This window comes from Arvicanthis niloticus, chromosome 6 (assembly GCF_011762505.2).
Source record: "Arvicanthis niloticus isolate mArvNil1 chromosome 6, mArvNil1.pat.X, whole genome shotgun sequence".
NCBI classification, from domain to species: Eukaryota; Metazoa; Chordata; class Mammalia; order Rodentia; family Muridae; genus Arvicanthis; species Arvicanthis niloticus.
In genome coordinates this window covers 5,505,754-5,524,473 of record NC_047663.1, presented here as the reverse complement: position 1 = coordinate 5,524,473, position 18,720 = coordinate 5,505,754, and the positions used below count along the sequence as shown (strand labels likewise).

The 18,720-nt window shown below is 52.1% G+C and overlaps 1 protein-coding gene and 1 long non-coding RNA gene across 2 annotated transcripts in view; one reads left to right on the top strand and one right to left on the bottom strand.

The window, feature by feature from the left end:
• Mgat5b (alpha-1,6-mannosylglycoprotein 6-beta-N-acetylglucosaminyltransferase B) overlaps positions 1-18,720 on the top strand; it is a 65,186-nt gene that overhangs the window by 11,152 nt on the left and 35,314 nt on the right. Inside the window, exons 3-8 of the mRNA XM_034507501.2 lie at positions 2,131-2,278; positions 12,930-13,045; positions 13,571-13,644; positions 14,539-14,709; positions 15,285-15,449; positions 16,215-16,384. Of these exons, the coding sequence (XP_034363392.1) occupies positions 2,131-2,278; positions 12,930-13,045; positions 13,571-13,644; positions 14,539-14,709; positions 15,285-15,449; positions 16,215-16,384 (844 nt within the window). The remainder of the gene's footprint in view (positions 1-2,130; positions 2,279-12,929; positions 13,046-13,570; positions 13,645-14,538; positions 14,710-15,284; positions 15,450-16,214; positions 16,385-18,720) is intronic.
• LOC143442600 (uncharacterized) lies at positions 344-10,563 on the bottom strand. The gene is made up of 4 exons (XR_013110880.1): positions 10,518-10,563; positions 5,722-5,820; positions 2,048-2,268; positions 344-1,608 (listed from the first exon to the last, which is right to left on the bottom strand). It is a non-coding gene; the product is annotated as an uncharacterized LOC143442600 (long non-coding RNA).

The following is an 18,720-nucleotide window of genomic DNA, read 5'->3' as shown; positions in this document are numbered from 1 at the left end:
CCTTAATGGGCTCTCTTGAGCCCAAGAGTTGATAGCACTTGGCTAGGTAGTCGGGAAGCATGCAGTTAGTGTCTTGCTGGACTCTACTCATTGGTTGAGAACTTAACTTTGGAAGTTTGGAGGGAGTGGAACGAATGGGTCACTTCAATGCCTGGAGCAGAGCAGCTTGGGGCCTGTGTTGTCAGGGCCCGAGCAAAATGTTGAGGCCCGGGCTGCCCCGTGTTTGGCGGCCACTGTATCCCGGCCCAAGCTGCCGCTCCGGTCCGCATGTCGGGGTTCAGCAAGAGAGAGAGTGAGGACAGACTCGAAGAATGGAGACCAGATAGAGTGTGATTCAATCCCGTTTATTCTTCAGTCTCTCTTCCTAGTCCAAGTCCCAAGTCTTGAGTTCCTAGTTCCTAGTTGTACTCCCTGAAGTGTCTGATTCTCTCTCTCTCTTCTGTTTGCCTCTCGCCTTTATATGTCTCACTTCTAAGCCATGCCTTTTGGTCACACCTTTAATCATGCCCTTAGGTCTTGTCTCTAAATCTGATCTCTACACTTCTAAATCACACTCTTAAGTCACACACCTTTAATCTCACACACCTTTAATCTCACACACCTTTAATCCCAAGGTATCTAAACCAAGATTATCGGAGTGTTCTCAGCTGTTGTAGGCTATTGTAATCCAAGTCTCATGTCAGGGTATATGGCTCAAGATGGCTGCAAAGCTGATAGCCGCTTTCTGCTAAAAGTCGGCCCCCAACACTGTGTGGCTGTCTAGAATGTTCAGCCACACAGAATTGGAAAGACAAGTGTTGATTCCCAAAGGTGGGAGGAGAAAGACCACTGACCCAAATCATGGCAAAATGAATTAAAGCAAGCAATTAACTAACAGAAGCTGTGTGTGTGTGTGTGTATGCATGGACTGCCTCCCTGCCTCCCTCTAAGGCAGGGTTCTAGGTCAGCAATGAATGTGAGAAAGACAAGGTATCTATAGCTCAGGGGTAGGCGGATTTCCAAATGAGGGACTTGGAGGGCAAACAGGCGGGGTTACAGGAGCAGAACACAAGCAGAACACGTTAGTCCTAACAGCCCCCTGAAACAGACAAGTTGCAAGGTGGTCACAACAAGGTAGTCATAACAGGGGGAAGTCATAAGGAGGTCAGGGGTAGTCAAAATAACCTTTTGAAACAAAGGTAGGGTTGCAAGATGTTATTACACTTTTGTAACAAAGACACGATTGCCATTCCTGGGACAGGCGGTACAGAACCATTTGTAGTTAAGGTCACAGGTAGAGCCCAGCCCAATCCTTTGGAAACAGATGTTTAGTCATAAAGGAGAATAATCGTAGTTTGTCTTTACTATGAGGTGGCTGTCCAGCCTAAGGTGGAGCAGGCTGGTTCGTCATTAGCAGGGGGGCCTCACACGGGAGCATGCACGGCTGACAGTGGGGGGATCAGAAAGGAGATGCTGGAGGACTTGGGTGCTTCTGGGACCCCAGTGGGTGTGCCTCGTCTTCTCTAGCTTCATCTTCGCAGAGTCTCCAGCAGGGGTAGAGGGATTGAAAGAGGTTGAGCAACTCACCATGAAGGGGCCTGTGGCTCAGGACAAGAGCACTGTCATTTTCTAGAGAGGTTCAAGGAAGTGAGATGGGAACACAGGGCTTAGAGGCTGGGCGTGCCTGAAACAGCCTACGGGACCCCAGAGCACAGGCTGAGCCAGTGTCATACAGGAAGCTAGCACAGAGAAGGTTCGAGAGCCCCTATCAGTGGATAAAGCCTATGGAAACTTGACTGGGGGTTCCTGGCTCACACAAGTCACTCAGGTTCTATGCCTCCCCTTCTACTGGGGCCTTTCCAGCCCTCACAGACCCTTGATGCTCAGGACACCCCAGAGGTTACCCCTGTACAGCCCACAAATCAGAAGCCAGAGAGCTAGCAAAAGCCCCTCAGGTCATGCAGCAGGGAAGGAGCAGGCTAGCCCAACAGATTAGTGTCTTCCTCAGACAATGGAAAGGGGTCCTGTCCTGCAGGGTATGAATGGGTAGGAGAGACACTCTGCTTACCCCTCCTGTGAGGTGGCCTGGGAAGATGGAGGTGGGGCAGGGAGCATGACCTCCCCTGACAAATGCTCACACTCTGCCTACAGTGCCAGGCGGCCCCGAGTCCCGCGGCGCCCTTCGCAAGATGAGCGACCTGCTAGAGTTGATGATGAAACGCATGGACATGCTGGCCAGGCTGGAGAATAGCAGCGAGCTGCACCGGACTGCCAGTGTTGCCCAGTTAGCTGCGGACAGGTGAGGAGAGGTGGGGGGAGGGCACAGAGCTAGGGGTGCCCCTGGGGTGCTGGGGTCCAGCATAGCCTCAGATGCACCTTTAGAGCTCAGCCAAAGTCCCTTTTTCTGGTAAAGTAGAAAAACTTTAAAACTGCACAAAATCAGGGCTGGGGAGATGGCTCAGTGTGTAAAAACACTTGCTGTTCAAGCAAGAGGGCCTGAGTTCAAATCCCAGCACCCATCTAAACCCAGTACAGTGTGCTGCTGCGGAAAGCAGAAGCAGGAAGATCACTGGGGCTCCAGCCGCGCTCTGGATTCCGTGAGAGACCCTGTCTCCAGGGAACAAGACCGAGAGGGAGAGAGACAGAGCAGGTCTTCTGGCTCTGCACAGCATACCGACATCTGTGCTCTCTCATTCCCCCCACCCCCACCTCTGCCCTCACCCCACCCCCACCCGCATAAAAAGGTGTAAAATTACATCCAGGCTCCTCCCTCCCAGGCTCAACAACCATTAACATTTTGTCTCCTCGCAGACTGTCTTTTGTCCTCATTAAATAAGGTACTTCAGGTGAAAACTGAAGGGCCCTCTAACTGCTTCTCCCTGGAGGCAAGCAGCTCACACCCAGCACTAAGTTTTCGACATTCTAGGTTTTTTTTTTTTACACACACTTATCATACTCATTAGACAGGCACAGTGTGCACACCTGCCCCCACCCCTGCTGTGTATGTGAGTGCTTGTGTGCACGCATGTGTGCATGTGTGTGAGTACCTATGTGTGTCTGTGGTGTGTATGTCTGTGCGCACACGCGTGTGTGTGTGTGTGTGTGTGTGCCTGTGTCTGTGTGTATGTGAGTGCCTGTGTATGTGTGCATGTGAGTGTGTGCACACATGTGTTTGTGTGCGTGCGCATGTGTGCATGTATGAGTGCCTGTGTGTGTCTCTGTGTGTCTGTGTGTTGATGTGCTGTCTGGCCCAGATGACCCAGATGGCCTTGAACTTACAATCTTCCTGCTTCAGCCTACTGAGTGCTGGAGTGGGGAGTTGTTAGTGGGACCCTGTGTGAGTGAAGTGGGGCACAGTGTGCTTCTTTGGATTGGTATGGGGCTCCCTGCCATTTGGCTTGTCTGTTCTGGATTGCTGGTCATGGGTCACCCCCAAACTGGCCTAGCCAGTTGAGCCAATGCCCTGAGCACCCAGATGGAGATCCTTAGCCCATGTCAAGGGGATTTAACTGTACAGCACTGAATATCTGATGCCCTTCTCATGGAGTCACCTCTAGGACAGTTGCACAGCAACCCACAACCACTATACAGCCTGTGTTCATCTCCGCAGAGGGGGAAACTGAGGCACAGTTGTTCAGAAGCAGCCGAAGTTATACCACTGGGAGGCACTAGGCCTGGCCTGTGGCTCACCTTCAGAACCACGACACTCCTGTCAGCAGCCATGTGAGGCTTAGGACAGTTTGTTCGATCACCAGGGACTGAAGATTTTCCTTATTTTCTTGTGCGTGTGCACACATGCATGTCATGGCACACATGTGGAGGTCAGAGGGCAACTTGTAGGAGTCAGTTCTGTCCTTTCCACCCATGGGTCTTGGGGATCCAGCTCCAGCCATTAGGTTGGAAGCAAATACTCTTGTCCACTGAGTCACCTTCATCCTCTGTGGGACTTTTCAGACTTGGGAATTTACAAACCAGGCAAGAAACCCTTTGTTAGTTTGTACTCTGCTTTGAGAGGTTTCTCCTTCTTTTTTTTTTCCTCTCTCTCTTTCTTCCTTTTTTAAAGACATGGTCTTATGTAGCCCAGGCTAGCCTTAAACTCACTCCCTAGTCAAGGATGATCCTGAACTTCTCCTTCTCCATCTACTCCCTAGGTCTTGGGGTTATAAACATGCACCACTACACCTGGTTGCTATGGTGCTGGGGATGGAACCCAGCGCTTTGCGCATGCTGGGCAAGCACTGTACTACCTGAGCCACTCCCTGGCCCCGGGCTCCGGTTCAGAGGATGTCCGTACTAACATTACTGTGCTGGGACTAGGCTTCTGGCGGGCATCCTATGCAGTGCCTGCCACAGAGTTATTTTACAAAGGGAGCCCTTCCCTCCTCCCCCACTACAGCAAGCTCTGCCTCCTTGGTACTGGTTTCCTACTTAGAGCTGATGCCACTAGTCTAACCAGCCAGCCTGCCTCAGGGACCTGTTTCTGCCTCCCCGGTGCTGGCATTACAGGTGGTCGCTACACCTGCCTGGGCTCTACATAGGTTCTGGGGACCCAACTCTGGGCCCCATGGATGTGATGTAAGTGCTTTCTCTACTGAGTCAACTCCCCAGCCCATAGTATTGGAGTCTTGAGACAGGGTCTCAGGTAGTCCAGGGTAGCCTTAAATCAGATATGGACCAGAGAACGTCTGAGCCCGAGCCCTTTGAGTATGGGGACTATGGGTATGTGCCATCAGGCCTCACTGGATTTATTTTTAGTGTGTGTGTGTGTGTGTGTGTGTGTGTGTGTGTGTACAGCTGCCATGGCATGTGTGAAGGTCAGAGGACAGTTTGTGGGACCAGTTCTCTCCTTTCACCAGGTCCAGGGATCTAAGTAATTCAGGCTGTCAGGGCTGGTGGCAGGCATCTTTGCCTGCCGGGCCCTCTCACCAGCCAAAGTTTCAAATTTAAATTTAATTTTTGTAAGTGTGTGCTAAGATGCAGGGTTGAATGGATTTATTTAAAAATATATCTCTGACTGCTGTGTAAAACATGGATTATTCATTGGCAAGGGCAGAAGCAGAGAGGCTGCTGGGAAGGAGAAGGCGAGGGGGCTAAGGTGCCCGGTTTCCTTGGGCTCCACAACATGAGGCAGTTTTCTGTGTGGACTCCATCACCTTTTGTGTCCCCTCAGGACCCCCGTCCCTGCCTTGTGGCTCAGCTCCATCTTCTGTCTAGGCCCAGGAACAACCACAGGCCACAGGTGTTTTTCAGGGGTCAGACCCCTCCCCCATAGTCCCTGGTTAATGAGCGGCACAGCCATCGGTCCAGGGACCCAGTTTGGCGGCAGACTGCACATTCACTGCCTGGCTTCTTCCAGAGCTGGCCTACCCCTCCCTCCACTCCTTGCCCTTCATCTGCTCCCGGGAAAGGAGGGAGCCCTGCGGGTGGGGGAGCACGATCCACCTCCAGGCTCTATCTCGGGGAAATAGCAGCCATCCATCATGACCAGCGGAGCCCATCAAACTCCACAGGCAGAGCTATAAATTGCAGGGACACTGTGGCTTCGGGACCCAGGGAGAGAGGTGGGGGTGCGCCAGGGCTCGTGGGAGTCTGTGTTCACATACGCCAGCCCCTTCCCACCCCGGCCACCTGGGGTTAACCATGATTAACCAGGCAGAGCTTCAGGGGGGCACCCCGTGGAAGCCCTCCCACCCCTGCTAGCCAACTTTGCCACCTGCCCTTGGATACTCGCTTCAGAATTACCTGGGACTGCCCTCCTTCTGCCCTTCTGGAAGCTTCTTAGTGTCTTGCTTTCCGCGGTGGCTGCTATGTCCTTGGGGAGAGCGAATTTGCTATTTTAGCCTAGGAAAACATAATTAGGATGGCGGCTTTGAGGCAAACGCCACTGTAATCTGCATCCTACAGCCAAACAGCTATGATCTTTGAATTTCCCATCAGGCTTCAGCGGTGGCGGGCGGCAGCTCTGAAGTCGGCGGCCGGCCGCCTTCAAGTACATCTGCCTCTTAACTGGGTCTGCGGAATCCGGGCTGGGGACTCCAGAGCGGGGGATGGGTACCCAAGAAGCAGTGAGGGACTGGATGGGGAGTAATTACAAACAGCAGCTCCTGTGCCTGACCTGGCCAAGGGCCGTGAGGTGTGGCGCCTGAGCCTGAGCCTGAGCCAGCTGCGCACCCGGGATGACCCTATGGGAAGGAGCTGCCTGCTTGGCACGTGGAAAAGACGGTTTTAAGGGTTACAGGTGTGTGCATCTGTGCCTGGCCCTCAACGCGAGTGTTATAGTGAGTGTTAAAGTGGGGAACTGCGGTTATAAATAGAGCCATAGCATAAGTGTGGAGAATTCTGCTTAAAGTGCAGCCATATTCTCGTTTTCGGGAAATAAAACTTTTTTTTTTTTCCTGTGTTGGTGGCTATGTGGGGGCTGGGGTTCAGGAACAGCAGGCACAGGGAGGTTAGTCTCCTGGGGTCTCTGTGTGAGTGCAAGGTGGGGGTGTTTCAATCTCAACTTTACAAGATGGGTCCCATTCTTCTCAAGTCCTGTGCTGGCAGAGGCTCTGGGTTTGACCTGAGGCTCACTGACAGAAAAACATTTTGATAAACCACCCAAAGTTGGTCTTCGTGCCTGGAGGGACTACGAGATAATGCTGATGTCAGCAACCAGCTAGACCACCTGAGGAACCCCCTCAGTGGGTCAGGGCGAGGACAGGCCAAGTTCAAGGTAACCTTCAAGGGGCCAAAGCCAGGGAAGGACCAGGTGACCAAGGCCCTGGGGCCAGCAGGCAGCAGAGGCGTGGGGTTGGGCCTGGCAGCCCAGGCGGCTCTGGGTTTTTCCTGCTGTGTCTTCTAGTTTGTGCTGAGGCCGGAAGTCTGCAGAGCAGAACCTAACAGTGGCCAACACTCACCCATCATATTAGTCACTGCTACAACAATGTACCCAACAAAAGCAACTCAAGGAGGGGCTTTTTGTGGCTCTCAGTTTGAGGGTACTATCCCTCACGGAGGAGAAGGCGTGGCCTCAGGAGGGTAGGGCTGCCGGCCAGGTTGAGTCCGCAGTCAGGTAGCAGAGAGAGGGTTGCTGGTGCTCACTGTGCTTTCTTTCTTCAGGAAGGATCCCAGCCCATATGATGGGCTACCTCAGTTAACCCAGTCTAAAAGCTCCCTCTATGACATGTCTACAAGTTTGTCTCCTAGGTGACTCTAGAGTCTGTCAAGTTAAAAAGCTTATTTTAGGCTTTTGGGATAAATTATCCTTTCTCCTCCTACTGAGAAAGGGACAGGTCAGTCTCACACCATCTGTTTGCAACCTCCAGACTCACCTCAACAGGGGCTGAGGCTGGGGTGCATAGAGACGAGAGGTAGAAAGGTCACACTACCAGGGATGTCTCATGTCCCATATCGTGTGTGAGATGCAAGGAAACACACAGAGCATCCATTTCCCACGATGTGTGTGTGTGTGTGTGTGTGTGTCTGTGTGTGTGTCTGTGTGTTGCTGTATGATTCTGCAGGCACCTAGCTATGTAGGTTGCTGTGTTTTGAAAACACTTTGTTTCATAATAAGATTATTCCCAGTGAGCTTGCTGGCCAGCTGCAGGGAGGCCGATGCTCCTGTTAATTGAACATAACCACAGAGCAACTTGGAATTAAACCTCCTTCTCCAGGCAGCCTTGTGTGACACCTCTGGGGTAAGGGGACTGGCCTGGAATTAATGACGACCTTGTGAGGCTGTGCCCTCGGGGGCCTTGTTGGGGACAGGCCTGGAAGGAGTCGAGGGTGGTCTGGTGACTGCAGATGTCAGGATTCCCTGCTTGGTTCTGGAAGTTGTAGAGAACAGTATATACCCTGAACTGGGGTTCCCCAGAGCACCTTGGGGTGACAGGCCTGTGAGGTTACCTGTCTACTGGGGTACCCTAGAGTAGGTCTCAGTATGAGCTTTGGCAATCAAGGAGGTTGGTGTCAGCCTGTGCCAGCTTTCTCTACTTCCTGAATGAGGCCTGGTTGTTGGGTGTAGGGACTGGCATGTAGGAACAGAGGAAGGTGTAGCCTCCCTGTATCTGGTAGATGGCAGAGAGAAGCAGCCAGGACTGGTGCAGGGCAACGTCCTCCTGACGTCCCCCATCCCTAGCCTGATGTGTGAACCCAGGGAAGTCTCTTTATCAGCTGTGGGACATTTCCCAGTCCAAGCTAGAAAATAAAGAGTCAGCTGGCAGACTTGGGGGAGCCTGTCCTAGGACTTTGGGCCCTGAGCAGTCTCTTGAGCCCACAGGGGGAACTCTGTAACAAGTTTGGATGTCCCGATCAGTCTTGGTGTATCTGGGCCATTTCCATTCAGGACCACGTGTGTGGGCCTGAGTCACAGTAGCATGTTGTGGACCAGGCTGGGTTCACAACCTTCTCCATGCAAACACCTCGAGAGGAGAAGAGAAGGAAAGGAAATATGCTATTATCAGGGTCAAAGGGCTCGGGGGCCACTGCTCCAGCTGGAGGAAGTCCTGCTGATGGCCCTGTGGGGACAGCAGGGTTGTTTCCAAGGAAACTCTTTAGAACAGTTTTGGCTTTTGCTGCCTGCATTGGGGGTGGTTGTATCTCTAGGGTTTCAATCCTGAACCAGCTGGCCTTTTCTTCAGTCCTGGCTTTACTGAGTGTGGCCTCTGCTGAGTGAGGTGGTACATTCCTGCCTGTCTCAAATCTGTTTTGTGGCGCCTCCTGCTTGGAGGGATGAGAAGTTCTGTCTGTCTGTCCATCTGTCTCCGTTCCATTTATCCCAGTTCTATCTATATAGCTGAAGATGGCTTTGAACTTCTTTTATCGTTTGTTTGTTTTAATTTTATTTATTTAATGTATGAGTGCTCTGCTGCATATACATCCGCCTGCCTGAAGAGGGCAGCAGATCCTCCTATAGATGGTTGTGAGCCACCATGTGGGTGCTGGGAATTGAACTCAGGACCTCTGGAAGAGCAGCCAGTGCTCTTAGCCGCTGAGCCATCTCTCCAGCCCCTGACTTTAAACTTCTGATCCTCCTGCCTCCACCTCCTAAGTGTTAGGGTTCCAGCATGCCCCTGTGCCCAGTTGATGTGGGGATCAAACCCAGGGTTTGTGCACAGGAGGGGAGCCCTCTGCCAATTGTACTCTGGCCCTCTCTTTTCTCTTCAACCCCGGTATTTTCCAAGTCACAAATCTGGGCTCAGAGGCCTCAGACCCTGCTTCACTGTCATTTGTGGAAAAGTGGCTCAGCGTGGGGAGCCTAAGCGTCTGTTATTTGAAAATAGAAAGTGCTGTGTGAATGTTAAGTCCAGTTAATAATAGTGACACCAAGTGATTTTGTTTGGAATGACTGGAGCTTGTTAAGTCCGACAGACGCCATGGTACTATTTAAAGCCCATGCTGGCATTATGTTTTATGAAAAAAAAAAAAAACCCAAAAAACAAAACAACAACAAAAAACCAAAAAAAAAAAAAAAAAAACCAAAAAAAAAAAAACAAAAAAAAAAAAAAAAACCAAAACAAACAAAAAAACCCCGCTTATTGCAGGAGAGTTACTGAATCCTCCAAAAAAGAGTTCAGTGTTTTTCTCCGTGGCTGAGCCTTCACTACCTCCTCTGAGGGATAGGGTGTCTGCTTAAGTAGGGAGGAGAAGTACATTGAGAGGGCTGGGGAGGTTGGTACAGTGCGGAGCGCTTGCCTAGCATTCGCGAGGCCACAGGTTCAATCCTTAGTAAGTGCCCACTCTCTAAGGGGATACTGCCATTCTGCCTCAGCTTGAATTCTCGAAGGAGCTTTGGTTTTGATTCCTGTGTTTGATTCCTTTTGTTTTGAATCCTGTGGATTCTCACCTGCGTGTGTGTCTCCCGCCCTTCCCATCTAAAACTGCCTATGCTGCTAAGCTGGAGCGTCCGTCCCTCTCCGGGGCGGGGTGGGGGTGGGGGTGGGGGGAGGAGTTTACGTTTGCAGGGGTTATGTAACCCAACTGGCCAGAGTCACTCTGCTGGAACTGGGGAGCCAGGCTTTACCCCTAGGCCCTCAGGCTCTCTGCTTCACTGTTCCCATTAATCTAAATAATGTGTCCAGGCTTGAAGGTCAGCTGATCCTGCTGTCCTCCAATGAGAGCTGTAGCGTGAAAGATAAAAAAAAGTGCAATCTACATTATCTTATCACCGGCACGAGCGGGCCTTGTTCTCATCTCAGCAGACTCTCTGACCGGGACCTCCAAACTCTCTCCACCCAGCTCTCTAAGTTCCCATGACCGGTCGCTGCCACGCCAGCCCCACGCTTCCAAATTCCCATGGCTGGCTGGGGTGCCCCGCCACCGCACCTTTCTCTCTGGAACCCAGTTGAGTCACTAACTTGAAGGAAAACACCACACAAACTTAGTTCAGAATTGACAGGTAACACAATCGGTGGGCGCAGCAACTAGCATCCTAGATCTTGTAAGCCATTCTAAGTAAAATCCTCCGGTAGCCGATCCCAACAGATCTGCCACCTGGACCGGGAGTCTCTCCTACCAACATATTGATGCTATCGTCCTTCCCGTCCAAAAATAATTACCTTCCTCCTGCGTCCTCTCTTCCTCTCTCCGACCTGGAAGTCCCGCCTACTCCTCGCCCAGTGATTGGTCCCCTGATCTTTATTCATTAGGAGAAGGTTCTGTCACAGCCACTGAGGCTGTAGGACAATGCTTGAGTTTAGTCAGATGAATCAGCTAGAAAGAGAACTTCCCAACCACTGGAGTCTGACGCATTGAAGGAGCGAAAGCAACTTTCATTGTTCGGCAAATGGCGGTTGGCTTAAGTTGTAGAGAAGCTACAAGTCACATGGCGGAAAATAGCTGACATTTCACAGTTATTTCCCTCCCAATTCTGGGTCTGATGTCTGAAGCCAGGGTGTCCTCCAGGACTCTGGGTGGATCCTAGCACAGCAGATCAGAGCTGACCTTGGCATTTCCTGGCCTGTATCACTTTCCTGCCCGCTTGTCCCTTGGCTTCTGCCGAGACACATGCAGAAAACCTATTTAACAGAGCACCCACAGAGCAAGGAAGTCTGTCCAACCCAACATGACGCTACGCACAGGAGGACCAGCATCACTGAAGAAGCCCACATCAGCATGGGTGACACAAAAACTACATCTCTGGAGGCCCTAACCTTCCTCATCCGCGGCCATGCCCGACTGGGAGGGTCAGGAACAAGTGAAAGGCTAGGGTCTCCGGTGAGGGGCTGATACAGCCCCTCGTAGGAGGAAATGTTAAAAGGATGGTTGTGTAAGTCTTGTGCTGTAGGTCCCAATGGCTCAGGATGACACCATGCCATACCTGGAGGACAGCATTCCTGTACCTTGTCCACATAGCCTCTTGACAAGGACCCGGTTATTGGATTTAGTGTTACCCCTAATCTGGCAAGATCTCATCTTCCCTAATCTCAAAAGACGCCATTCCCAAATAGGGCCTTTGGAACCTTTTATTTCTCCATCGCTATCTGTGCTCCTCATTAGGTGGAGAGAAGAGAAGATGGTGGTCCTGACGTGGCAGTTTGCTACCCAGGACCACTACTTCTCTGGCAGGCAGCTCACCCAGCTTGTGAGAGTGAGGTTTGCATGCCTAGGTGGGACATAGGTTAGAAAGACCTTTTATACGTTTGCCATGCCAGGTATCCGTGCAGACCAAGTACTTGAACAGGAATAAGCAGAGCTTACACAGCAGAAGCAGCAGTGTGTGTGTGGACATGTGTGTGTGTGCTTGTGTCAGTATGTGTGTCTGTGTATGCCTCTGTGTGTGCCTCTGTGTAGCTGTTTGTATGTGTTTGTGTGTGTCTGTATGTTCACGTGTGTGTGTATATGTGTGTGTCTATGCTTGTGTGTCCGTGTTTATGTGTGTGTGTGTATGCGTCTCTGTGTGTATGTGTCTATGTGTGTATATGTGTTTGTGTCTGTATTTGTGTGCATGTCTCTCTCTGTATGTGTGTGTCTGTCTGTGTCTGTGCTTGCATGTCTGTGTGTGTCTATGTCTGTATGTGTGTCTGGTTTTATGTGTATATATGTCTCTTGTGTATGTGTGTATACATGTTTGTGCCTGAATTTGTGTGAGTGTATGTCTCTGTCTCTGTGTGTGTGTGCGTGCGTGCGTGCGTGCGTGCGTGTGTGTGTGTGTGTGTGTGTGTGTAAAACTGTGAAGGCAGAAAGCGAGGTGAGAATCAAAGCAAGTGGCTTCCTGGAGAAGGCCTGGGGGCTGTGCTTGACAGGAAGATAAGGCCAGGAGAGTGGGAGCCGTGTCAATAGCAGCTTGTGCCGTGAGATAAATACTTCATCTAACAACTAATACGATTCCCAGAGCACTGGCCGGTAATCAACAAGGAAATAAATCCTCCAAAAACCAAGGTGGCCCCATACTGATGGAGAAAAATAGAGGGTTTAATGTCTGTGGCCAGGGCTCTTTCAAGATCCGGAGGAGTGGGCTGGGGTTGTGGCTTAGTCGGTAGAATGGCTGCTTAGCCCTGGGTTTCGTCCCCAGCACCACGTGGAGCAGACACAGTGGTGCTCACTGTAATGCCAGCATTTGGGACGGGAAAGCAGGAGGATCAGAAGTTCAAGGTCATCTTCTGCTGCATAGTGAGTTTGCTGGTGTGTGAACTTGTCTTGGTGTGAACAGACTCAGATGACTGAGCAAAAGGCCTCTGTCATCTGGGGGTTCCTGGGCTCATCCATTCAGGGTCTTGGCAGGAAGACAGAAGTTTCTTTGTCTGCTTCAGTCCCAGGTGCTGTGTCTGACAGACTGAACAGAAAACACAGCAGACTCCTGCAGAAGTGTGCTTTCCTGCTGTGTCCAAGGTGTGAGTCGGGTGGAGGCAAGCTCAGCTTGACTTCCACCTGGTTTCCACTGTGGCCTCTGCTTACTGGCCATGGGAAGGCCATGGGAAGGCCACACGGCCTGTTCATGGATTCATCTCTGGCTTTCCCCTTCCCTCTAGGCTCACCCCTGGGGCCAGCCTCATTGAAAGGATCCAGGCCATTGCCCAGAACGTGTCTGACATCGCCGTGAAGGTAGACCAGATCCTGCGGCACAGCCTGATTCTGCATAGCAAGGGTGCGTCACAGCCAGGACATTGCCCTGTGTTTCCAGAGGCCAGTGCCCTGCTGGATAGGGCAGAGCCTCCAGGAAGTCCCATTTCTCTGGTAATGCTTGCCTAGTTCTTGGGGGTCCTACTTGAGGCTCTGAGTAGGGGGACCTGGTCTATCCCACCCTGGCCTGCTTGAGAGTGTGGAGGAGAGTGGACGGATGTAGTTCATTTTGGTTTAAGAAAAGCTGGAGACCTCTGTCCATCTGCTATTCTCAGGACAAGCAAGGGTAATTTGTGGGGAGCTTGGAGTGTGTCCATTCGGGAGGCTACTCTGTAGTTGTTTACAAGAGCTTGCTGCTGATCCTGGAGGAGGCTGAACCAATGGAGTAGGGTAGTTCAGACTCCAGAACTGTGGGGCGGGAGAAACCTCAGGTGAGGGGGCAGGAGGGGTGACCACTGTTCTGTCCTACCACAGGACTCTTCTCCTTGCCCTCCCTCTTCAGCTACCTTCAGGCCCCAGTGTCTCAGTAAGCAATCTTCTGTTTTTGCAGTATCTGAAGGACGGAGGGATCAGTGTGAAGCACCCAGTGACCCCAAGTTCCCTGACTGCTCGGGGAAAGTGGAGGTGAGGCCTAGGGGGACTTCCCTCAGGGAAGATACAGGGTGGAGATCAGACGGGTGGGAGGCTTCTCCTCAGGGCTCTGTCCAGGCCAGCTCAGCTCTGGATTTCTGTCCCAGCTGGACCCTGTTGACTAGGTACCTCTAACCCAGCACAAGCTAGGGGAGACCAAGCTCAGAGAAATGTTTCCTCCACTGGGGCTACCATGGTGATCAGCCTGAAGCTCTTTGGGGCCTGTCACCTTCAGGGGCTTTGGCCACCAAGAGACCTATTCTGACATCTTGACAGAAATGGGCTTGAGTCTGGTCTTGGTCCTCCTTGTCAAGCTCATGGCTTGTTGGACCTAGGGCCCCTCCTGCCCACCTCCAGGGCCACTTTTGTCTGCACAGTGTCCTTGCATGGCAGAGAACAGATCCATAGCCTCTCTGACTCTGAACCTTTGAGGGATAGGCTATGGGGCAAAGACCCCTTCCTTAGAGGCCACATGGAGTCCCTGTGGAAAGAACTCCCCTGGCCCTGGTCTCCATAGAGGGTTCCTTAAGACCCTGCCTCTAATTAAGATGACGAGACAAGGGGGCTGCTGAACCTCCTGGGCCTTTGTGTTGGTGCTTGGCCTCTTTATGTCCACCAAGTCTCAGGTCCGAGCCCCTCCTCTGTGAGGCGTCGGGGAAGGTGACTGACCTACTTTTCTGGTCCTCAGTGGTAGAGGGCTGGCTGATCTTGGACCAGCCTCCCTAGCCCGGTTGTTTATCTCTACACTTCGGCTGCATCTTTAGGTTGGGGGGTATGCTTCACAGCTATGTCCTGACTGGGGAGATCTTGGGGACCCTGTGGCTGGGGGAGTCTGTGAGGTGCTGTGTGGGCTGCTGGCTGCCTACCCAGGCCTGACGTTTTTCATAGTGGATGCGTGCCCGCTGGACCTCTGATCCCTGCTACGCCTTCTTTGGAGTAGACGGCACCGAGTGCTCATTCCTCATCTACCTCAGTGAGGTTGAGTGGTTCTGTCCCCGGCTGCCTTGGAGGAACCAGACAGCTGCCCGGACAGCCCCCAAGTCCCTTCCCAGAGTCCAGGTAGGCCTAGACTGGCTATCCTCAGGGACAGTGGGAGGGAACCTCACTCCGCCCCCCCACAAACCCCATGGAATGGGGCTCCCAGCTCTGCTAGTGGAGGATCCCCAGATCACCTTCTGTGGAATCCAGTACAGGGAACTTGCTTGGGAGGCAAGTTGAAGTCCTGGAGAAGTCCCTTAATAGGTTAGAATAACGGCAATAATGGCTGTCATGTACCAAGGGCTTTCTGAGTGCTTGGCACTGTATTTGTCTTTCTGTGGGTATATTTAATGGGTGAAGATTCACGGGCTTAGAGAGTTAACAGGTTCAAGGCACCAATGACCTTGTCACCACTCAAAGGCAGCCCATCCCTGGTGACTCAGAGATGATTGGCTCCCCCCTCCCCTGGAGGGCTCGGTGGGTGGTTAACTGAGGAAGGGAGGGGGGGTGAGTACTGGGAGGTGCAAGAAGAACCTCCCACCCTAATGTTGGGCCAGGCACCCAGCTTAGAGTAGGTGGCAGTTTCTGTCCTGGAAAGCCAGAGATGGGATGGATGGTCAGGAACTGAGGGATCTGGCCTGTTGTCCCCAATTTAGGCTGTGTTCCGGAGCAACCTGTCCCACCTTCTGGAGCTGATGGGCAGTGGGAAGGAGTCCCTCATCTTCATGAAGAAGCGAACCAGGCGGTTCACCGCACAGTGGACCAAGGCTTCCAAGTACCTGGCACAGAAACTGGGGGACGTCCGGAGGGACCAGAAGCAAGTATGTTATCCTTTCAGGGAGTACTTGGACAATGTGCTTACAGCACTGGGGCTTCAGTTGGGCATGGGGTACCAGGTGGAACTCTAGGTGGGCATGGAGCTCCAGGTGGGCATGGGGCTCCAGGTGGGCATAGGGCTCCACGTGGGGGTTCCCATGAGGGTCCAAGTAGACACAGTTCCAGATGAGCCTATGGTTCCAAACGGGCACACAGTTTTAGGTCATCACAGGTAGACAAGGAGTTCTGGCTGGGCATAGTGCATAGCCTTGAACCCGTGGCATTAGATTCTTTTAACTCGATGCAGTCACAGGACTTGAGGGTGACAGGGTCAGGATGGATGGTTGAACCCCTGGTCCCTTCTCAGGCTGGGCCAGGATGATCAGCCCCTGGGGGTCATGTATCCTTGGGACATTTTCATCCTGTCAGGCAGACAAGTTATAGGAGTCTGGGAATAACAGACTGAGGAAGGATTGTTGGCCCATCTGTCTATCCATCTGTCCGTCTGTCTACCCATCCTTTTATTCATGGAATAGAGAACTGCATGCATATTTTCTACTCTTTCATCTGCAAAGTAAGCCCCATGAGGCAATCACATAACAGCCAACACCTACAGCCCCAAAGTTCTGTGTCTAAAACCAGCCGACCAGGCCTGGCCTGGAGACCCTGTGCGCTGTGAATGATCTCTAGGGTGATTCTGGGGGTGGTGTGTAAGACCTGAGAGCTACTGCTCCCCTCTGACCCCGCCCCTCTATGTCCTGCTCACCCAGATCCTTGTCCACATCGGCTTCCTGACTGAGGAGTCTGGGGACGTGTTCAGCCCAAGGGTGCTGAAGGGCGGGCCTCTGGGAGAGATGGTGCAGTGGGCAGACATTCTGGCTGCTCTCTACGTGCTGGGCCACAGCCTGCGGATCACAGTCTCCCTGAAGGAGCTGCAGAGGTGAGTGCCAGAGAGCCATTCACATCCTGGTGGGGTAGGGAGGGGATGAAAGTCAGCCTGGCCACCCAGCTGATGCTCTGCCTTCGGGGGTCCACAGCCTGGAGGTGGCCCTTTGTCAGGTGCTGGTCCTCCCTGGTTCCCTCCTCCACCTGCTTATGTGCTTCCCGCTCCGTCTTCCATGCAGATGCCTGTTTGTATTTAGAACCCACAGAGGAAGTGTGTTTGCAAAGCAGCAGTATGAGAGCTCTTGGCCTTTGCCAAGACACTAGGGTCTGGGTTTGTGCTCACAGGCTAATGCATAATGTCTTGAGAGAGGAGTCACCATATGCACATGAGGTACCCCCACCCCCTGCCTGTCTTCCTGGTAGGGTGAGCATAGTCTTCAGGGTGTGTTTTTGGAGCTGGGCTCCTCGGACATCCCATGAGGGCACTAAGTAACAGGTGATGCTGACTGCCAGTTCTGGGCTTGTTGAGGTTCAGCACAGATACACCCCCACCCTGTGCTTGGTGGTGAAGAGAGTCTAAAAGATTGTTTGTGTGTGAGAATGTGTGTCAGGGAGTATGGAGAGTAAGAACAAGTAGAATACAAAGGAATTGGAGTGTGTGTGTGTGTGAGAGAGAGAGAGAGAGAGAGAGAGAGAGAGAGAGAGAGAGACAGACAGACAGACAGACAGACAGGCAGACAGACAAAAAATCAGATAGGCAGTCAGACAGACAGAGGAGTACTGAAGGATAGGTGTGTGTGTGTGTGGTGTGTGAGAGACACAGAGACAGACAGAGAGAGAGACAGAGACAGAGAGAAAGAGACAGACAGATAGACAGACAAAGTCAGATTGGCAGTCAGACAGAAAGACAGAGGGATACTGAAAGATAGGAGTGTGTGTGTGTATGTGTGTTTTTGTGTATGTTTGTGTGTATGTTGCTTGTATGTGTGTGCTGTTTGTGTGTGTACACTGTGTGCGTGTGTGTTCACGTTCTTTGTGTGTGTGTCTTGTCTAGTGTCTAGATGGGGTAATATTTTTTTATCGCTCATCTGTCAGATGCAGACATAAACTTTTCCTTACTTATTTCTCAGGTGGCATTGGATACACACAGGGTACATCTTTTAGATGCCCTTCTGGCTGTGAACTAATGCAGTTATGAGGCACGGGAATAAAACGGCCCACCGTGCTATGGCCATCCAGAGCCATTCTCTTAAGACAGAGAATAATACCAAGGACATGTGTCCAGCTATACCTGCTCTCAGCCACCCACTACCCATTCCCACGGGAAACCTGTAACTTGAATTTTGTCTCGTGGGCCAGCCTCATTGAGTCGGGGAATGAGGAAGTGGGGGTGAGTTGTGTCGTTGAGAGAGGCATTAAAATGAGCAGGGCTTTGGGGTATTCATCCCTGTGGCCTGAGTCATTCTTCATGATAATGCTCTTATTGTGGGCACAGTAAAGGTTAAAAGGTGTCTCTAGAGCAAGTGACAGGGACCTGCTTTGAAGGGGAGGGGGATGATGGGGACCAGGGTGGTTCTGCATACCTACAGTACTGACAGGAAGCACCTGAAGTGGGCTGCTGCCAGCTGAGAAGTAACTCCAATGCCTTCAAACACCAAAGAACCAGGAACTAAAAGAACCCAGTGGGGAGTCGACCCCCCCCAGCACTGGTTCCGAACTCACAGACCACCTCCTGGATGCAGGGAGGCAGACCGCAGTCTCTTACTCAGGCATCATGTGTGCTCAATTGCATGGGCCACCTCAGTGCTGAGATTGCCTGCCCTGTACCGTGCCCACCAGTACCCCTGCCTGTCCTGCGTGGTGCCCACTTTGCTCCCTCAGGCACAGTTCAGGAGGTGTGCTGATCAGGGTGCTTTGACTACAACTGACTTTTGCAGATAATCACGTGGACCTTTCCCTGGCCAGGAGGTTTCCTATAGGAAAGTCACGTGACTCGTGGAGAAAGGAGGACCACGGACCCAGGGCCAGAGTCTCAGGTCTGATGGCATGAGCAATGTGGTGCAAATTCAGACACCCAAGGTTGCAATAGGACCAATCTCACGGGTGCCGAGAGACTCTTATCCTAGGCTATGGTCTCTAAAGGCCCTTGGGAGCAGAGGACATTCTGTCGGGTTTACCCACATCTCCCCTTCTCAGGTGGACTCCCACTTACTAGACAGAGCACTCAGCCTGATTCTTCTTCTCTGACCCCAAGATCCCTGCCAGAGATGTGAGCTGTCCTTCTCACCTTACTCCCGGGAAAAAAAGGAAGAGTTTCTTCCATTTACCCATCACCAAACCATCAGTAGACCATCCTGCCGGAGGAGCAGAGAGACTGCAGGTCTTCCCGAG